Below are 19,757 nucleotides of genomic sequence, written 5' to 3'. Positions count from 1 at the left end.
GAAAAATCTACAAAAATCTACCCCAAAATATATGTTTACCTACCCTTCACTCCCGCTAACACATTCAGTATAATGCATTGAAAACCTTAAAGAATCTTCCTGCAACATATAAAACTTTAATATAAAACACTTTGGCCCCACTGTACTCCAATCACTACAGAAATCATAAAGTCATCAACCATTACTGGAAAATAGTCAACATAATATCAATCCAATAACTTCCCAAGGCACTCAACTACTACTCCTCCTATTGCCCTATATTGCTTCTGTCTTCAGTGTCCAAACTCCATGAAAAATGGAACCAAAAGAGAATCAAGTAAAATATCCCAATCTCAGCTACACAATGTGGCTTTAGATTCACTTTCTCTATCACACTACATAAAAAAACAAAGCACATTCTGGATAGCTTTAACTATATGCAACCCTCTACCCACACAATACTAGTGGCAATAGGTATCAACAAAGCATCTGACACTATGCCCTGACATATCCTCAAACAGAAGATACTTGACACCAACTCTAACAACAATGACAAAAATTGGTTGGCCAATTTCACAGCTGGCTACCGAGCAGAACTCACACACAATGGCCTTGCCTCTAAAACCCTAGAGTTTAACTAGGAGCAATCAACACTTATCAATCTATTCATACAAGACATCTCAATCCCACCTGCTGCATACCACAATGTGGGGAAGCTCTCATATGTAAAGAACCTTAGAATCACATTACATCACCCTGGCAACACAAAAGCAACAACAAACATGTTAAAACATTCCACAATTAAAACAATGGCTCACCCAGAATAGAACGCCTGCATCTCCTGAGAAGTCTTCAGTCACACTTTTAACCCCGTACAGACCATCCAAACTGTACCCTCCCATTACCATGAACTGCCAATCACTTCCACTCAACAAAGCACCCACTATTCAGGGCATCATAAACAACACACACGACATTCAATATCCATGCCTAAAACATCAACACAAAACCAAAATATTTTGTCCTATTTCTCTGTTTTTCCTTCCTAAACACTTCAGTTTTTCTTACCTCAAGGTACTTATAAAATTTGGGATAAATATAAACAAAAGAAGAAAGTAAAATAGTCTTACCTCATGTGCTTCATGCAATTTCTCTAGGAAGGATTTTTCTCTTTCACTTTGATCAAGATCCAACCGTTCCTTGCGTGATCTGAAGGCTTCCTTTCGTCTATCCTGCAAAGTGAATGTTTATAAAATACCTTGTCTAGCTAGTACTTGTGCTCGTTAAAAACACTACAAAAAAAAGAAAATCTAGACTATAAAAGCTGACATATATATGCTTGTGGCATGAGAAGAGTGGGAGGTGGGTTGATTAGAAAGGGTAGTGAGTGGTGGGATGAAGAAGTAAGATTATTAGTGAAAGAGAAGAGAGAGGCATTTGGACGATTTTTGCAGGGAAAAAATGCAATTGAGTGGGAGACGTATAAAAGAGAGAGACAGGAGGTCAAGAAAAAGGTGCAAGAGGTGAAAAAGAGGGCAAATGAGAGTTGGGGTGAGTGAGTATCATTAAATTTTAGGGAGAATAAAAAGATGTTCTGGAAGGAGGTAAATAAAGTGCGTAAGACAAGGGAGCAAATGGGAACTTCAGTGAAGGGCGCAAATGGGGAGGTGATAACAAGTAGTGGTGATGTGAGAAGGAGATGGAGTGAGTATTTTGAAGGTTTGTTGAATGTGTTTGATGATAGAGTGGCAGATATAGGGTGTTTTGGTCGAGGTGGTGTGCAAAGTGAGAGGGTTAGGGAAAATGATTTGGTAAACAGGGAAGAGGTAGTAAAAGCTTTGCGGAAGATGAAAGCCGGCAAGGCAGGAGGTTTGGATGGTATTGCAGTGGAATTTATTAAAAAAGGGGGTGACTGTATTATTGACTGGTTGGTAAGGTTATTTAATGTATGTATGACTCATGGTGAGGTGCCTGAGGATTGGCGGATGCGTGCATAGTGCCATTGTACAAAGGCAAAGGGGACAAGAGTGACTGCTCAAATTACAGAGGTATAAGTTTGTTGAGTATTCCTGGTAAATTATATAGGAGGGTATTGATTGAGAGGGTGAAGGCATGTACAGAGCATCAGATTGGGGAAGAGCAGTGTGGTTTCAGAAGTGGTAGAGGATGTGTGGATCAGGTGTTTGCTTTGAAGAATGTATGTGAGAAATACTTAGAAAAGCAAATGGATTTGTATGTAGCATTTATGGATCTGGAGAAGGCATATGATAGAGTTGATAGAGATGCTCTGTGGAAGGTATTAAGAATATATGGTGTGGGAGGCAAGTTGTTAGAAGCAGTGAAAAGTTTTTATCGAGGATGTAAGGCATGTGTACGTGTAGGAAGAGAGGAAAGTGATTGGTTCTCAGTGAATGTAAGTTTGCGGCAGGGGTGTGTGATGTCTCCATGGTTGCTTAATTTGTTTATGGATGGGGTTGTTAGGGAGGTGAATGCAAGAGTTTTGGAAAGAGGGGCAGGTATGAAGTCTGTTGGGGATGAGAGAGCTTGGGAAGTGAGTCAGTTGTTGTTCGCTGATGATACAGCGCTGGTGGCTGATTCATGTGAGAAACTGCAGAAGCTGGTGACTTAGTTTGGTAAAGTGTGTGAAAGAAGAAAGTTAAGAGTAAATGTGAATAAGAGCAAGGTTATTAGGTACAGTAGGGTTGAGGGTCAAGTCAATTGGGAGGTAAGTTTGAATGGAGCAAAACTGGAGGAAGTAAAGTGTTTTAGATATCTGGGAGTGGATCTGGCAGCGGATGGAACCATGGAAGCGGAAGTGAATCATAGGGTGGGAGAGGGGGCGAAAATCCTGGGAGCCTTGAAGAATGTGTGGAAGTCGAGAACATTATCTCGGAAAGCAAAAATGGGTATGTTTGAAGGAATAGTGGTTCCAACAATGTTGCATGGTTGTGAGGCGTGGGCTATGGATAGATTTGTGCGCAGGAGGATGGATGTGCTGGAAATGAGATGTTTGAGGACAATGTGTGATGTGAGGTGGTTTGATTGAGTAAGTAACGTAAGGGTAAGAGGGATGTGTGGAAATAAAAAGAGCGTGGTTGAGAGAGCAGAAGAGGGTGTTTTGAAATGGTTTGGGCACATGGAGAGAATGAGTGAGGAAAGATTGACCAAGAGGATATATGTGTCAGAGGTGGAGGGAATGAGGAGAAGTGGGAGACCAAATTGGAGGTGGAAAGATGGAGTGAAAAAGATTTTGTGTGATCGAGGCCTGAAATTGCAGGAGGGTGAAAGGAGGGCAAGGAATAGAGTGAATTGGATCGATGTGGTATACCAGGGTTGACGTGCTGTCAGTGGATTGAATCAGGGCATGTGAAGCGTCTGGGGTAAACCATGGAAAGCTGTGTAGGTATGTATATTTGCGTGTGTGGACGTATGTATATACATGTGTATGGGGGTGGGTTGGGCCATTTCTTTCGTCTGTTTCCTTGCGCTACCTCGCAAACGCGGGAGACAGCGACAAAGTATAATAAAAAAATAAATAAATATATATATATATATATATATATATATTCTCTTTTTTTTATTATATTTTGTCGCTGTCTCCCGCGTTATATATATATATATATATATATATATATATATATATATATATATATATATATATATATATAATGAAATGTTCCAGGAGGAGAGAGAAACTATGGAAGAGATAGATGGATGTAGCAAGAGCATTTATGAGTGCTAGGGATCTTTCAGATGAAAAAGCCATAGGAGTGATGGGATTAAACACAGTGCAAGCATTCTGTGTATAGAGGTGGGGTGAATGGAGACACTAGTCATGACAAATCGAATGTGTGCAAAATGAAATAGTAAGAAACACATTCATATGTATGGAAGTCCATATTTTTTCACTCTGGCACACTAGATCTGTATGAATAACATCAGATGCTGTATATATCTGATCCACCACACACAAGTGAAAATGGAGTTCACAGTGATAGATGGACAGTATTAACAGTAAACTTATACTTAAAGTCATGTTAGAAAACACAATTATTTACAACACAGAGTACACTCAAAAAGAATGCACCTGAAATGAACTGAACTGAGTTCCATGGAGAGGTTCATGGCTATGAATCTGTCTATGTTGGAAGAGAGAAATGGAATACGTTATTACAACTCTGGTTTTTAATCACACTTACATAATAATGACCTGTTCTTTAAGATCTAAGAAGGCAAACTCAAAATGGTAGAACAAGAAACAATGCAAGATACAAAGTAAAAATGATCTAAAGTACTTTCATACTAACAGAATCATGTATGACTCAAAGCAGCTTTAACAAGTCATCTAATTTCCCTATATGTTGAAGAAAAGAACATACTTTGGGTAGAAGATCAATCTCTTGTTTCAGGAGTTTTAGTTCAGTCTTCAAAGACTCACGGAAAGCCTTCAATTCACGTTCTTGTTCTGCCCTGATCTTTTTGCTGGCATTCTTCAGCTCAACCTCTTGCAGAGCTTCTGCTTTTTCTACCTGGATATTGAAACATAAATCCAATAAGCCCATAGCACATGATAATATTCATAATAATCACTCAAAGCATCACACATGGATGAAGTTTCCATGGTTAGACAGTGGCATATTGGAGGACTTATCAACATTCCAATATTTCATCAAATATTGTTGGTAAGTTTTCCAACTAAGAGTTAAGATTTATGACATTCTAAGCAATTTAAAACTTACCTGCTGTTTTTGTTGTCTGTTTAGAGATTCTATTTCCGTATCATACCCTCGTAGAAGTTGCTGCCTCTCCAACTCAAACTTCTTTTCTTGTTCTACTTTGGCAAAGTTGGCCTTCACAGCCAATTCCTGGAACTGTTTCTGCTCAATTTTTTGCAATATCTTCAGCTCACGCAATTCCTGCTTCCTTGCAAAGTGACCAGTACCCATTCCTTCATCCTCATATAAGACCTGAAGCAAGAGGCAAAAGAAGAGGCATTAAAGACAAATCTGTCATCAAAATAAAAGTTGAAATATTAACATCTTTAGACTACTGTATTTGTCCTATGGTCAAGTAAAATAACCATGGTAATTCATTCCTGTAAGTAATATAAATACAATGCAAGCATAAAATATCCTGTTACAGCTAATGGAAATGACATGCCTTGTCTGGAATATGGGATATTATTGGAGTTCCTTGGAAAACCTTACAAGTTCGAAGAGAATTTATTACCATTAAAGAAAATTCTTCTATCTTTCACAGGAGGAGGTAAAGGTGGGACAAAGGTAAGGTGGAAGAAAATAAAGGAGTAATTGTGTTGGAGGTGGTGTAAAAGACGATGTCAAGAATATGTGCAACATTTGATGTTTGGATAAAATGTACATCATCCTCTTGTAGTAAATGATGTGCAGGTCTCAATTAAAACTTACTGCAATATCAACTTTTCTAATCATAATGTATATTCTATTTCACACTCAAGTCTCTAGCTGTCATGTATAATGCACCAAAACCACAGCTCCCTTTCCACATCCAGGCCCCACAGAACTTTCCATGGTTTACCCCAGATGCTTCACATACCCTGGTTCAATCCATTGACAGCACGTCGACCCTGGTATACCACATCGTTAGAATTCATTCCAGTCCTTGCATGACTTTCACCCTCCTGCATGTTCAGGCCCCGATCGCTTAAAATCTTTTTCATTTCATCCTTCCACCTCCAATTTGGTCTCCTACTTCTCCTCGTTCCCTCCACCTCTGACACATATATCCTCTTTGTCAATCTTTCCTCACTCATTCTCTCCATGTGACCAAACCATTTCAATACACCCTTTTCTGCTCTCTCAACCACACTCTGTTTATTACCACACATCTCTCTTACCCTTTCATTACTTACTCGATCAAACCATCTCACACCACATAATATCCTCAAACATCTCATTTCTAGCACATCCATCCTCCTCCACACAACCCTATCTATAGCCCATGCCTCACAACCATATAACAATGTTGGAACCACTATTCCTTCAATACCCCTTTTCGCTTTCCGAGATAATGTTATTGCCTTCAACACATTTTTCTACGCTCCCAGAATCTTCGCCCCCTTCCCCACCCTGTGACTCACTTCCGCTTCCATGGTTCCATCTGCTGCCAAATCAACTCCCAGATATCTAAAACACTTCACTTCCTCCAGTTTTTCTTCATTCAAACTTACCTCCCAACTGACTTGTCCCTTAACCCTACTGTACCTAATAACCTTGCTCTTATTCACATTTACTCTCAGCTTTCTTCTTTCACACACTTTACCAAACTCAGTCACCAGCTTCTGCAGTTTCTCAACCGAATCAGCCACCAGTGCCACATCATCAGCGAACAGCAACTGACTTACTTCCCAAGCCCTCTCATCCACAAGACTGCATACTTGCCCCTCTCTCCAAAACTCTTGCATTACCCTCCCTAACAACCCCATCCATAAACAAATCAAACAACCTTGGAGACATCACACACTCCTGCCGCAAACCGACATTCACTGAGAACCAATCACTTTCCTCTCTTCCTACACGTACACATGCCTTACATCCTCAAAAAAAAGTTTTCACTACTTCTAGCAACTTGCCTCCCAAACTATATACTCTTAATACCTTCCACAAAGCATCTCTATCAACTCTATCACATGCCTTCTCCACATCCATAAATGCTCCATACAAATCCATTTGTTTTTCTAAGTATTTCTCGCATACATTCTTCAAAGCAAACACCTGATCCACACATCACATAATCTACCACTTCTGAAACCACACTGCTCTTCCTCAATCTGATGCTCTATACATGCCTTCACCCTCTCAATCAATACCCTCCCATATAGTTTCCCAGGAATACTCAAAAAACTTATACCTCTGTAATTTAAACACTCACCTTTATTCCCTTTGCCTTGGTACAATGGCACTATGCATGCATTCCGTCAATCTTCAGGCACTTCACCATGATCAATACATACATTGAATATCCTCACTGTCCAATCAACAACACAGTCACCCCCTTTTTTAATAAATTCCACCGCAATACCATCCAAACCCACAGCCTTGCCAGCTTTCATCATCCGCAAAGCTTTCACTACCTTTTCTCTGTTTACCAAATCATTCTCCCTGACCCTTTCATTTTGCAAACCACCTCGACCAAAACATCTTATATCTGCTACTCTATCATCTAACACATTCAACAAATCTTCATTATAATCACTCCATCTCTTTCTCACATCACCACTACTTGTTATTATCTCCCCATTAGCCCCCTTCACCGATGTTCCCATTTGTTCTCTTGTCTTACGCACTTTATTTACCTTCTTCCAAAACATATTTTTATTCTCCCGAAAATCTAATGATACTCTCTCACCCCAACTCTCATAATGAATAAAAAACATAATGTACAAATTGTCTATGTATTATTATTATTCCACTTTCACTTTACTGGGGTGGATCAGGTATAAATAGCCTTTGAAAATAACTCATGCACATCCTTAACCAAAACTCAATGCATTTCACATGGACTTCCACACTTATGAAGTGGCCCTTGACATATCCAAAGCTTTTGATAGAGTGTGGAATCAGGGTCTCATCTCTTAGTTCCCCTCTTTTGGCTTCACTACCTCACTTTGCTCCTTTAAATCTAGCTTCTTCTCTGACCAATCTATCTCTGTGGCTATTGATGGATCAGCCTCCCCACATTTTCCCGTTAACAGAAGTGTCCCTAAAGGTTCTGTCCTTTCCCTTACACTTTTTCTCCTTTTTAGCTATGATTTCCTCTCTTCCACAAATAACCAGGTGCACTCATATGCTGACAATTCAACACTGCATTCACCCACATCCTTCAGTTCTGCTCCTTCTTTTCTCACTCAATCTGTGTCTTGTCTTGACAAAACTTCCTCAATAAACTCAGACTTGGACAAATATCTCAGTGGGGTTGACAAAATATAATTAAGCTTAATGTCTCCAAGATCCAGTTTCTACCCATCTCTCTATTGAAAACTCCCTATAACTCTTGTCTCTTCTTTGATGGTTCTGTAATTCCAAATATTGACTCAGTCAACACACTTGGTATTACTGAAACATCCATGCTTTCTTGGAAATGCCTTATTACTGAAACAGCTAAATCTGCCTGTAAGAAAGTAGGAGTTTTGTTTGGATGTCGAAATTTCTATTCTTCTGAAAAGTTTCTCCATTTATGCAAAGAACTGATTCATTCTTGTATAATGTACTGTCCTCACATCTGGGGTGGTTCTAGCTCTGCATCCTTACTTGACACGGTTGAATTGAAATGTGACCTTCTTGCCCTGCGCTGCAGTATTGATTGACTTTCCCTCTTCTATGGGTAATACTTTGGTTTTTGCTCCCAAGAGCTGGCTGCTTATGTGTCCCCATCACTAGCTATACCACATTATACTTGGCAAACTGCTGCATCACATGATTACCATGTGGCCAATGGCCAACACCTTGAAGCTATGGAACTCTCTACCCTCTCATGTCTTTCCCAATAACTATGAGTTGGCACAATTTAAAAGATAGGTTTTTCATTTCCTCTATAATATGTGAATACTTTCCCTTGTCTTTTCTTTTCCCCCTTCATAATCCTCTCTATTTCAGTTGAGGCCTGGCCTTAATATGGACTTTTGTCCGTGACTGGAGCCTTATAAAATCAATCACTCATACAAACACTTGCTCTCACATATGCTCCATTTCCATCTATATATATCTCTGATGCCCATTCCCTCTGGGAACTCCCATCAAGGGAATGGCCACTGCAAAAGTCTCCACTTATTGCCTGTCCTTAGGTGCCTTCCTCACATGCACCATTCCACACATTCTTCCCCCATTTCTCTCCCTCCAGTACTCTTCCACTCTATTATATCATGGTGGTCTTCCTATCACCCTGGAAAATACATCACAAGAACTCAAACTTATTTGCATGATTGTTTAATTCAATATGATATCAGCAGGTCAAACAAACAATTTATCAGTACATCAAAGACAGATTCATAGTAACTATTTATCACATTTCTGGATGAGATATGTAAGAGGTGACTGATCTTTTAAGAACTCTGACTGATGTAGAAACTTTAGTGAAATTCAGTTACAGTGTATTGCTTGGAAGTGAAACTTATTACCTACTGAGGTACATTATGTATTATCAGGAACAAAGAAATATAATTGAAATGGTGACAGAGCAATACATTAATATGAAGACTTCTTTAACATTCAATATAGATGCATAAAAAACTCTAATTAATGAACAGGATTTTCATGAACCAGTTGTCCTGCTGCCTCTGGGAAACACTGCACTGAAGCTGCCCTCTGCCAATGGCCTGTCAAGGGTGAGGCAATAAAGGCTATGAGGTAGCACTGGAGTTCACTATTCCCATTATAATAGCTACTTACTAGCATGATATTCCCATATCCATTTTCTTTAGATTTTCTGGACTACTTGTCTGAATGCAACAAAACAATCTACACACCCTCTTCCTACTCTAAACACAACTTTTTCTTCACCAACAAGGGTTCACTTATCTTTTTACTATGGCCAGTCATTAACCTACATCAAATATTGCCAACTAGGAAATAAAAAAAATATATCAATCATGAATATAAAATGCTAAGTAACCCATTATTTGAAAAATGTCTTGAAATGATTACCAGTATTGACCTAAAATACAAAAACAATGCCTAGCTGCTTCAAAATAGCCCACAAGATGTTAGGTTCCACAGCTGGAAATACAGAATATGAAATGAAGGATTCAATACTTTGGTCAGACCTCATTTGGAATACTGCGTTCTGTTCAGTTCTGCTCATCAAACACGATCAGAGATGAAAAAAAAATATGATGAATTTAAAAAGTACAACATAAATAATTCTGACATTACAAGATAAGCCTGATGAAGAAATATTGAGATATGAAAATATCTCCCGATAGACTGCAGACTCTGAGATTTACCTGACTTCTTAAGCCTCCATGTACTCCTGAGTGCCATAGGTATTCCATTTCCTCTAAGTTCTCTCCAGTCAAACTTACACTCAACCATCATGTCTCAACTATCTGCCGCATATCATTACCCTACTTCTGTTTACTTTTATTTTCAACTGGTGTCCTTTAACGTGCTCTCATAAACTATGTCATCAGCTTCTGGGGTTTCTCTCTAAAGTTTGCCAACAGAGCCAGGCCATCTGCAAATAGCAGATGACTCACTTGCCACTACCCCATACCCCTAGCATAGAGCAGACCTGCTCCTTATGCTACAACCTTCACTTTTATCTCATTAACAACCCTCTCTATGAACAGACTAAGCAACCATGGTGACATAACATATTCTTGATACAATTTCAACTTCACCAGAAACCATGTTTATACACAAAAATACTCACCTGTCTTGTAGTTACAACTACACCATCAACAACAAACTTTCGTGTGCGCTTTCTGGTCTTCTTGCGCAAAGCTACCAAATCATTTTCTGCTTTGGTTCTAGCATTCCTGTTGTCTCTTTTTTCAAGTGGTTGGAGGGTGACATCAGAGGGATCTGCCCGCTGCTGTCTTCGGAGAACAACATCATCAAGGTTCTCATCATCCTTCTCTCGATGTCTGTTCTCTCTCTCTGAACTGGTTGTGCTTACATTGTCCCAGTCTGACCTATCAAGACACAATTTCCAATAAAGTCATGGGAAAAATACTGAACTTAAAAAAGATGAAAATTAACTGAATTAACCCTAAAACCACTTGACCTATATATAAATTTTTTCAAACATATTTGCCATTTCCCACAATAGTGACTCATACATATATTTTTTTCATACATAATCGCCATTTCTCACATTAGCAAGGATAAGAACAGAGGACTGAACGTAAGAGAGAAAAATCCTTACTTCGCCCCATTCTCTGTTCCTTCTTTTGGAAAAGTCAAAATTGGAGGGAAGGATTTCCAGCCTACTGCTCCCTCCCCTTTTAGTCGCCTTTTACAACATGCAGGGAATACGAGGGAAGTATTCTTTCTCCCCTATCCCCATGGGATATAGTGAGTTGTATATACATATACATCTTTTCTTTTCTTTCTTTCATACTATTCGCCATTTCCCACGTCAGCGAGGTAGCGTTAAGAACAGAGGACTGGGCCTCTGAGGAAACATCCTCACCCAGCCCCCTTCTCTGTTCCTTCCTTTGGGGAAAAAAAGAAAAAAAAAAAAAAACTTTGCCATTTCCCGCGTTAGTGAGGTAGCATTAAGAACAGAGAACTGAGCCTTTGAGGGAATATCCTCACCTGGCCCCCTTCTCTGTTCCTTCTTTTGGAAAATTAAAAAAAAAATAATGAGAGGGGAGGATTTCCAGCCCCCCGCTCCCTCCCCTTTTAGTCGCCTTCTACAACACGCAGGGAATACGTGGGAAGTATTCTTTCTCCCCTATACCCAGGGATAATCTATATATATATATATATATATATATATATATATATATATATATATATATATACATTTATCTATATCATACTTTGTCACAGTCTCCCACGTTAGCGAGGCAACGCAAGGAAACAGAAGAAAGAATGGCCTAACCCATCCATATACACATGTATATAAATGCACGCCCAAACGTATATACATACACACCCACGCATGCACATATACATACCTATACATTTCAACATATACATACATAGACATATACATATAAATATACACATGTACATACTCATACTTGCTGCCATACATACACAGACATATACATATATACACATGTACATACTCATACTTGCTGCCTTCATCCATTCCCGTTGCCACCCCCCCTCTCCCCATGCACATGCAAGGTAGCGCTAGGAAAAGATAACAAAGGCCACATTTGTTCACACTCAGTCTCTAGCTGTCCTGTGTAATGCACAGATACCACAGCTCCCTTTCCACATCAAGGCCCCACAAAACTTTCCATGGTTTACCCCAGACGCTTCATATGTCCTGGTTCAATCTAATGACTATATTGACTATATGACTATATGTTTGAAGGAACAGTGGTTCTAACAATGTTATACGATTGTGAGGCGTGGGCTATAGATAAGGTTGTGCAGAGGAGGGTTTATGTGTTGGAAATGAGATGTTTGAGGACAATATGTGGTGTGAGGTGGTTTGATCGAGTAAGTAATGAAAGGGTAAGAGAGATGCGTGGTAATAAAAAGCGTGTGGTTGGGAAAGAAGAAGACGGTGTATTGAAATGGTTTGGTCGCATGGAGAGAATGAGTGAGGAAAGATTGACAAAGAGGATATATGTCAGAGGTGGAGGGAACGAGAAGTGGGAGACCATATTGGAGGTGAAAGGATGGCGTGAAAAAGATTTTGAGCAAACAGGGCTTGAACATGCATGAGGGTGAAAGGCGAGCAAGGAATAGAGTGAATTGGAATGATGTGGTATACCGGGATCGACATGCTGTCAATGGATTGAACCAGGGCATGTGAAGCGTCTACAGGTAAGCCATGGAAAGTTGTGTAGGGCCTGGATGTGGAAAGGGAGCTGTGGTTTCGGTGTATTACACATGACAGCTAGAGACTGTGTGTGAACGAATGTGGCCTTTGTTGTATTTTCCTAGTGCTACCTCGCGCGCATGTGGGGAAGGGGGGTGTCATTTCATGTGGCGGGGTGGCAACAGGAATGAGTAAAGCCAGTAAGTATGAATAATGTACATGTGTATATATGTATATGTATATATGTATATGTCCTCAAACATCTCATTTCCAACACATTCACCTTCCTCCGCACAACCCTATCTATAGCCCATGCCTCGCAACCATACAACATTATTGGAAGCATTATTCCTTCAAACATACCCAGTTTTGCTTTCCAAGATAAGGTTAATGTTCTCACCTTCCACATATTTTTCAACGCTCCCAGAACTTTTGCACCCTTCCCCACCCTCTGACACTTCTGCTTCCATGGTTCCATCCACTGCCAAATCCACTCCCAGATATCTAAAACACTGCACTTCCTCCAGTTTTTCTTCACTCAAACTTACCTTCCAATTGACTTGTCCCTCAACCCTACTGTGCCTAATAACCTTAATCTTATTCACATTTACTCTCAGCTTTCTTCTTTCACACACTTTACCAAACTCAGTCACCAGCTTCTGCAATTTCCCTCCCGAATCAGCTACCAGCACTGTAACATCAGTGAACAACAACTGACTCACTTCCCAAACTCTCTCATCCACAACAGACTGCATACTTGCCCCTCTCTCCAAAACTCTTGCATTCACCTCCCTAACAACCCCATCCATAAACAAATTAAACAACCATGGAGACATTAAGCAACCCAGCCACAAACCAACATTCACTGAGAACCAATCACTTTCCTCTCTTCCTACACGTACACATGCCTTACATCCTCAATAAAAAGTTTTCACTGCTTCTAGCAACTTGCCTCCCACACCATATATTCTTAATACCTTCCACAGAGCATCTCTATCAACTCTTATCATATACCTTCTCCAGATCCATAAATGCTACATACAAATCCATTTGTTTTTCAAAGTATTTCTCACATACATTCTTCAAAGCAAACACCTGATCCACACATCCTCTACCACTTCTGAAACCACACTGCTCTTCCTCAATCTGATGCTCTGTACATGCCTTCACCCTCTCAATCAATACCCTCCCATATAATTTCCCAGGAATACTCAACAAACTTAAACCTCTGTAATTTGAACACTCACCTTTATCCCCTTTGCCTTTGTACAATGGCACTATGCATGCATTCTGCCAATCCTTAGACACTTCACCATGAGCCATACATACAGTGAATATCCTCAACAACTAGTCAACAACACAGTCACCACCTTTTTAAATAAATTCCACTGCAGTACCATCCAAACCCGCCGCCTTGCCGGCTTTCATCTTCTACAAAGCTTTCACTACCTCTTCTCTGTTTACCAAATCATTCTCCCTAACCCTCTCACTTCACACAACACCTCGACCAAAACACCCTATATCTGCCACTCTATCCTCTAAACACATTCAACAAACCTACTCACTCCATCTCTTTCTCACATCACCACTACTTGTTATTACCTCCCCATTAGCCCCCTTCACTGATGTTCCCATTTGTTCCCTTGTCTTACGCACTTTATTTACCTCCTTCCAAAACATCTTTTTATTCTCCCTAAAATTTCATGATACTCCCTCATCCCAACTCTCATTTGCCCTCTTTTCCACCTCTTGCATCTTTCTCTTGACCTTCTGCCTCTTTTTTTTATACATCTCCCAGTCATTTGCAATATTTCCCTGCAAAAATCATCCAAACACCTCTCTCATCTCTCTCACTAATAATCTTACTTCTTCATCCCACCACTCACTACCCTTTCTAATCTACCCACCTCCCACGCTTCTCATGCCACTAGCATCTTTTGCGCAAGCCATCACTGCTTCCCTAAATACATCCCATTCCTCCCCCATTCCCCTTATGTCCTTTGCTCTCATCTTTTCCATTCTGCACTCAGTCTCTCCTGGTACTTCTTCACACAAGTCTCCTTCCCAAGCTCACTTACTCTCACCACTCTCTTCACCCCAGCATTCTCTCTTCTTTTCTGAAAACCTCTACATATCTTCACCCTCGCCTCCACAAGATAATGATCAGACATCCCTCCAGTTGCACCTCTCAGCACATTAACATCCAAAAGTCTCTCTTTCACATGCCTATCAATTAACACATGATCTAATAACGATCACTGGCCATCTCTCCTACTTACATACATATACTTATGTAAATCTCTCTTTTTAAACTAAGTATTCCCAATCACCAGTCCATTTTCAGCACACAAACCTACAAGCTCTTCACCATTTCCATTTATAACACTTGAACACTCCATGTACACCAATTATTCCCTCAACTGCCACATTACTTATCTATGCATTCAAATCACCCATCACTATAACCCAGTCTCATGCATCAAGAATGGCCCAACCCACCCACATACACATGCATATACATACATGCCCACATACGCACAGCTCCCTTTCCACATCCAGGCCCCACTAAACTTTCCATGGTTAACCCCAGATGCTTCACATGCCCTGGTTCAATTCACTGACAGCACATCGAAGCTGGTACAGGTACACCACCGAATTTCCAGCAACTGATGGTTTGGCACCTCCTTTAGTCCAGACAAAATTACATGAGGGAACTTGAAATTACCGTGGCCACCAGACTAGTTAATGGGTGGCCACAGATGGTGTTGTGTATAGGGCACACTTATTTACATTCTTTCCCCTGCACTTGTTGGTGGTGATATCACAATTCTGTGAGATTCTTAGCTTATTTTGCTTAAATTTAACCCTAGCTATGGATTCTAAGACATATGAGCATCAGTCATGGTGTCAAACATAAACACCAGTCCATATTAATCCAAAATAAAGTAGATATGTTGCAAAAAATCGACCGTGGCATTTCAGTGTGTAAGCTGTGTGACATCTACAGTATTGGTTCATCATCTTTTATGATATAAAGAAGCAAGGGGAGAAAATATTGATATTCTATGCAGAGAGCGATTCCAAGCAAATGATGATTAGAAAACCTATGAAAGACGGTAAGAGTACTGAGCACGATCGAGTGACGATGGAATGGTTTTGACAGGGTTGGAGTGATGGAGTGGACTTGTTAGGTAGCATCATAATGGACCAGGCTTAGTTGTTCCATAAATTACTTAAATTACAACATTTAATATTTGTTTAATTTAGATTTCTATTAGTCCATGGTATACTTTAGACACATACAGGGAGATGTATAATTAGTGGGTTAGAGGTAGAGGTGTGGTGACCATGGTTGGTCTGGCAAAATGGTTAATATGGCAAGGCTTTGGAACCAAGAGTGCCAGAAAATCGGTGGTGTACCTGCATACCACATCATTTGAATTCATTCTATCCCTTGTACGCCTTTCACCCTCCTGTACGTTCAGGCCCCAATCACTCAAAATCTTTCTCACTCCATCCTCCCACCTCCAATTTGGTCTCCCACTTCTCCTCGTTCCCTCTACCTCTAACACATATATCCTCTTTGTCAATCTTTCCTCACTCATTCTCTCCAAGTGACCAAACCATTTCAACACACCTTCTTTGCTCTCTTAACCACACTCTTTCTATTGCCACACATCTCTCTTACCCTTTCATTACTTACTCGATCAAACCACCTCACACCACACATTGTCCTCAAACATTTGATTTCCAACACATCTACCCTCTTCCGTGCAACCCTATATATAGCCCATGCTTCAAAACCAGATAATATTGTTGGCACTACTATTCCTTCAAACATACCCACTTTTGCTTTCCAAGATAACGTTCTCTCTTTCCTCACATTCTTCACTGCTCCTTAATCATCTCACATATGTAAATGCTTTATGTCATTATTCCTACTTAGGAATACAAGCTTTGCATCATCCATAAAATCAAAGACCCATCTCAACACTTACCTGTCTGACAGTCTGTGTGCATCCCTGCCAATACCATTAGGCAAGATTTTTGTTCCTGGAGAACTAGCAACTGGAGTGCTTTGTTGTGAGTAATCATTTTGGTGTGTGGGGGTTGAAACTGTAGACCCTGATGAGACACCTGATTCTACAGACACCTCACTCCCTATTGTTAACTCTCTAACTAATGCAGACTTGTTGATAGAGATGTCCTTTGGAGTCTGGCAAGAAATTGTTAAAAAAAGAAAAAAAAAAAAATAGTTAATGTATTCTTCATCATAGAGTTCATGTATAAATGATCAGTACTAAGCAATGTGGAGGATTAATGATAAACTTTTTATGGGTCAAGTACTGTTGCATTCTTATCATCATTTCAAAGCAAAAGGAAAGAAAAGAACGTCAAAGAATTAAAAACTTTTTCTCTTAAAGGTAATGTTCTGAGAGCTATATGAGAAACCCCTTGATCTTTGAGGTTTAGAAACCTCTAAACCACACCTCCCACTGAGGTTAATGCCTTTCAACGTTACTCAACTATGGAAACGAAGATAGTATTAGCTTATGCCAAGAACTCTCCTCTCCAGTCAGCAGTCACAATCCTGTAATAGTGTTATGGTCCCGGTGACCAGGCTGCACCAAGTTCACCACCTTACAATTGTTCAGAACAAGTATTATATTTGATGAAAATATATTCTGCCAAAATGACTCAATAACACAAGGATAAGCCAAGCATCTCCATGGTCAATGTCACAACGCTTCCTCCTTTGTCATTCCTTAATATAATAATAATCTTACTTTTATAAAAGCTTTTAAAACAGATTCTAAATAAATCTTTTATTCTCACTAGATGAAGCTACTTCAAAACAAAATTTTTTGAATAATGAACTCATTTTAATGAAGACTGATAAGTTGTTGAATTTTGCTTAGATTATCTGCTTTTAAGATTAATCTGATTAAGTTTTGAGTGTTGCTAAAGACATGATGGCTGAATATTATAAGAAAGTAGTTTTGTGTTCTTATTCTCTATTCAAACTATATATACTAATTACAAAAACAATGCATTTCTACCATGCTCTACATCATGTTTCACTTTATTTGTTGTTATGTCTAATTTTCCTTTGATATTGAGCTTTTCCGTTTATCTCTTTTTAGTGGGTGATGAGGAACTTTTGAAGATATTCTATTGTTAATGTCCATCTCCGCAAAAGAAATTATTCAATTTTCCTTCATATAATCCAAGGAAAAGACTAGATGCAACTTATACACCAGTCTGATTTGCACCATCTAAATCACAGCAAACAATGATATCCTCTGGTGGGTAACCCACTATGACCTGAGGTAGGAAAGTTCAGGTGCATCTCTGAAAAGTTTTGGAGGGAGTTTTGAACATGCAAATATTTTGGAAAAATAATTTTGGTAGGCTGATTTCTAGATTAGTATGCTCATCATTTTGAGTTCATTTTTCTGATCTATTAACACTGCAACCAAGCATAAAAGCTTACTGTGTTGTCTTAGTTCCTCTGAAAGCATTATGAAGTAAATAATTTTTTCCCATTACCTTTGAATTGTGGTGTTCAGAATGATCAAACACTTCATCATCATCAACATCAGTTGCTCCTACAGTTGTACCTTCTATCAAAAGTGCCATGGCAGGCCGGTTTTCTTCCTCAGCTGAACTAACAGACCTTCCAGTTGAGGCAGTTCCTCCACTGAGATTAGAAATATTGGATATATTGGACGAAGTTTCCAGATGTCCCTGCTGGTCAGGTTCATTTTGAATTGGTGATCTATTCACTGCAGTTTTCTGATCAACAGAGACTGATTGTAGTGTTTTAGGTGAGCTAAGTTTTTCATTTGAGTGGAGTGAAGTTTCTTTAGCAGAATCTGTTTCTGCTAAATCATCTACAGCCACTACAGAGATGTGTGTTGTGTCATTTGCGGAAGAGATAGCAGTAGAGACTTCTTCTGCCTCCCCAATTTCCTCTAGCATGATTTCATAGCGTGACCTATCAAGAAAAAAAATTGCCAGCTCATCATGATAAAAAAAAAATCCTTGTAACATAAGTTATTCTATTATATAAAAAATTAAAACTGTTTAGACAGAAGATTCTTGATACTTGACATAAAGCATATACATAGTGTTGATGAGAGAGAAAAATAGAGCAGTATTTCTAAAATTTCCTTATATATTTGGATATTATTTCAGTATTACGTTACTTATTTAAAAGCATAAAAAAATAACATTTACAACTTTCCAGTGCTTACTTTGAGGATGATTCAGGTTCTGGCTGTGGGTCTTTCTCATCATGAAGTATAGATGAGTTGCTAATCACAACTTCACTTTCATCCAACTTATGACCATCATTGGTGATGACCTGGACCTCTGTGACACCCTCATTCATATCTGTTGGCCAATACAGGTTAACTTGAAACACAGGCTAAGCATTAAACATATCTATCTAACTGTCTATCAGTCCTATCTGCCTTCTACCATACATTGTGGTCTCAGCACATTTCTTAAAATTCATCCAAAGACATCTCTCTCAAAAGAAAGAGAGGAAGGGGGTATAAAGAAAGTGTGAAACAGAAACAAATGTTTGATGAAAGATGAGCCATTCTAAAAGATATTCAATCTAAATATGTAATGTAAGCTCATGGTTAACAGTAATGAAACTGATGTATGAAAGGTTCATAATGACTTTACAGCTGCATATGCATCCAAGAAATGATAAAAATGAGAAGTTTAAGGGTATGTTCATGGGAAACTATGAAAGAACAATGAAGTGAATCCATGGAATAAGTTCAATGCAATAGGTCACATGAAAGATAAGTGTAGGGGTGGAAGGTAAGTACTATATGGGAGCCTAGTTAAAAAGAGTGATAAAAGGATGAAATGTGCATCAGCAGTTATGTGTGTAGTAAATGCACATTTTTAGCATTGGTTTATCCATATACATATAAAGGTTCAGAGAAAATAAATACAGAGAAGAGTATGATGGATACTTTCTTACCTACTTCTGACACAGGATTCCCTTTTATGAAGCTCCTGCAGCATCAAGATAGCCATCCATGCCTACCACCTGGGACCACATGTCAAAAAAAGTGTAGCAATGCTGTGTGTCTATTTTGGTAGAGTGAGTGCAGGGCTGTTGAGAAGCATGTATTCAGTGACCAGCGTGGATGACGCAGCTCGGGCTAGTGGGGTCCTATGATATGCTAAACAAATGTTTGTAATGTTAAAGAGATGGGTAATGTCCAGAATGTACATGAGAATGTGTGACTTGTACCTGTCTATGAAGTGCAGTT

The 19,757-nt window shown here is 39.3% G+C and overlaps 1 protein-coding gene across 7 annotated transcripts in view; it reads right to left on the bottom strand.

Moving 5' to 3' along the window:
• The window catches only part of Slik (Sterile20-like kinase), a 119,793-nt gene that overhangs the window by 27,347 nt on the left and 72,689 nt on the right, over nt 1-19,757 (bottom strand). For all 7 annotated transcript variants that reach the window (XM_071681374.1, XM_071681369.1, XM_071681370.1 and 4 more), the window contains 7 exons: nt 18,717-18,855; nt 18,010-18,457; nt 16,458-16,675; nt 10,387-10,648; nt 4,719-4,946; nt 4,359-4,508; nt 1,110-1,211 (listed from right to left, as the gene is read on the bottom strand). In XM_071681374.1, coding sequence (XP_071537475.1) covers nt 1,110-1,211; nt 4,359-4,508; nt 4,719-4,946; nt 10,387-10,648; nt 16,458-16,675; nt 18,010-18,457; nt 18,717-18,855 — 1,547 coding nt within the window. The remainder of the gene's footprint in view (nt 1-1,109; nt 1,212-4,358; nt 4,509-4,718; nt 4,947-10,386; nt 10,649-16,457; nt 16,676-18,009; nt 18,458-18,716; nt 18,856-19,757) is intronic.

Source organism: Panulirus ornatus, chromosome 32, assembly GCF_036320965.1.
Source record: "Panulirus ornatus isolate Po-2019 chromosome 32, ASM3632096v1, whole genome shotgun sequence".
Classification (NCBI taxonomy): domain Eukaryota; kingdom Metazoa; phylum Arthropoda; class Malacostraca; order Decapoda; family Palinuridae; genus Panulirus; species Panulirus ornatus.
This window is presented reverse-complemented; position numbering and strand designations above follow the sequence as displayed.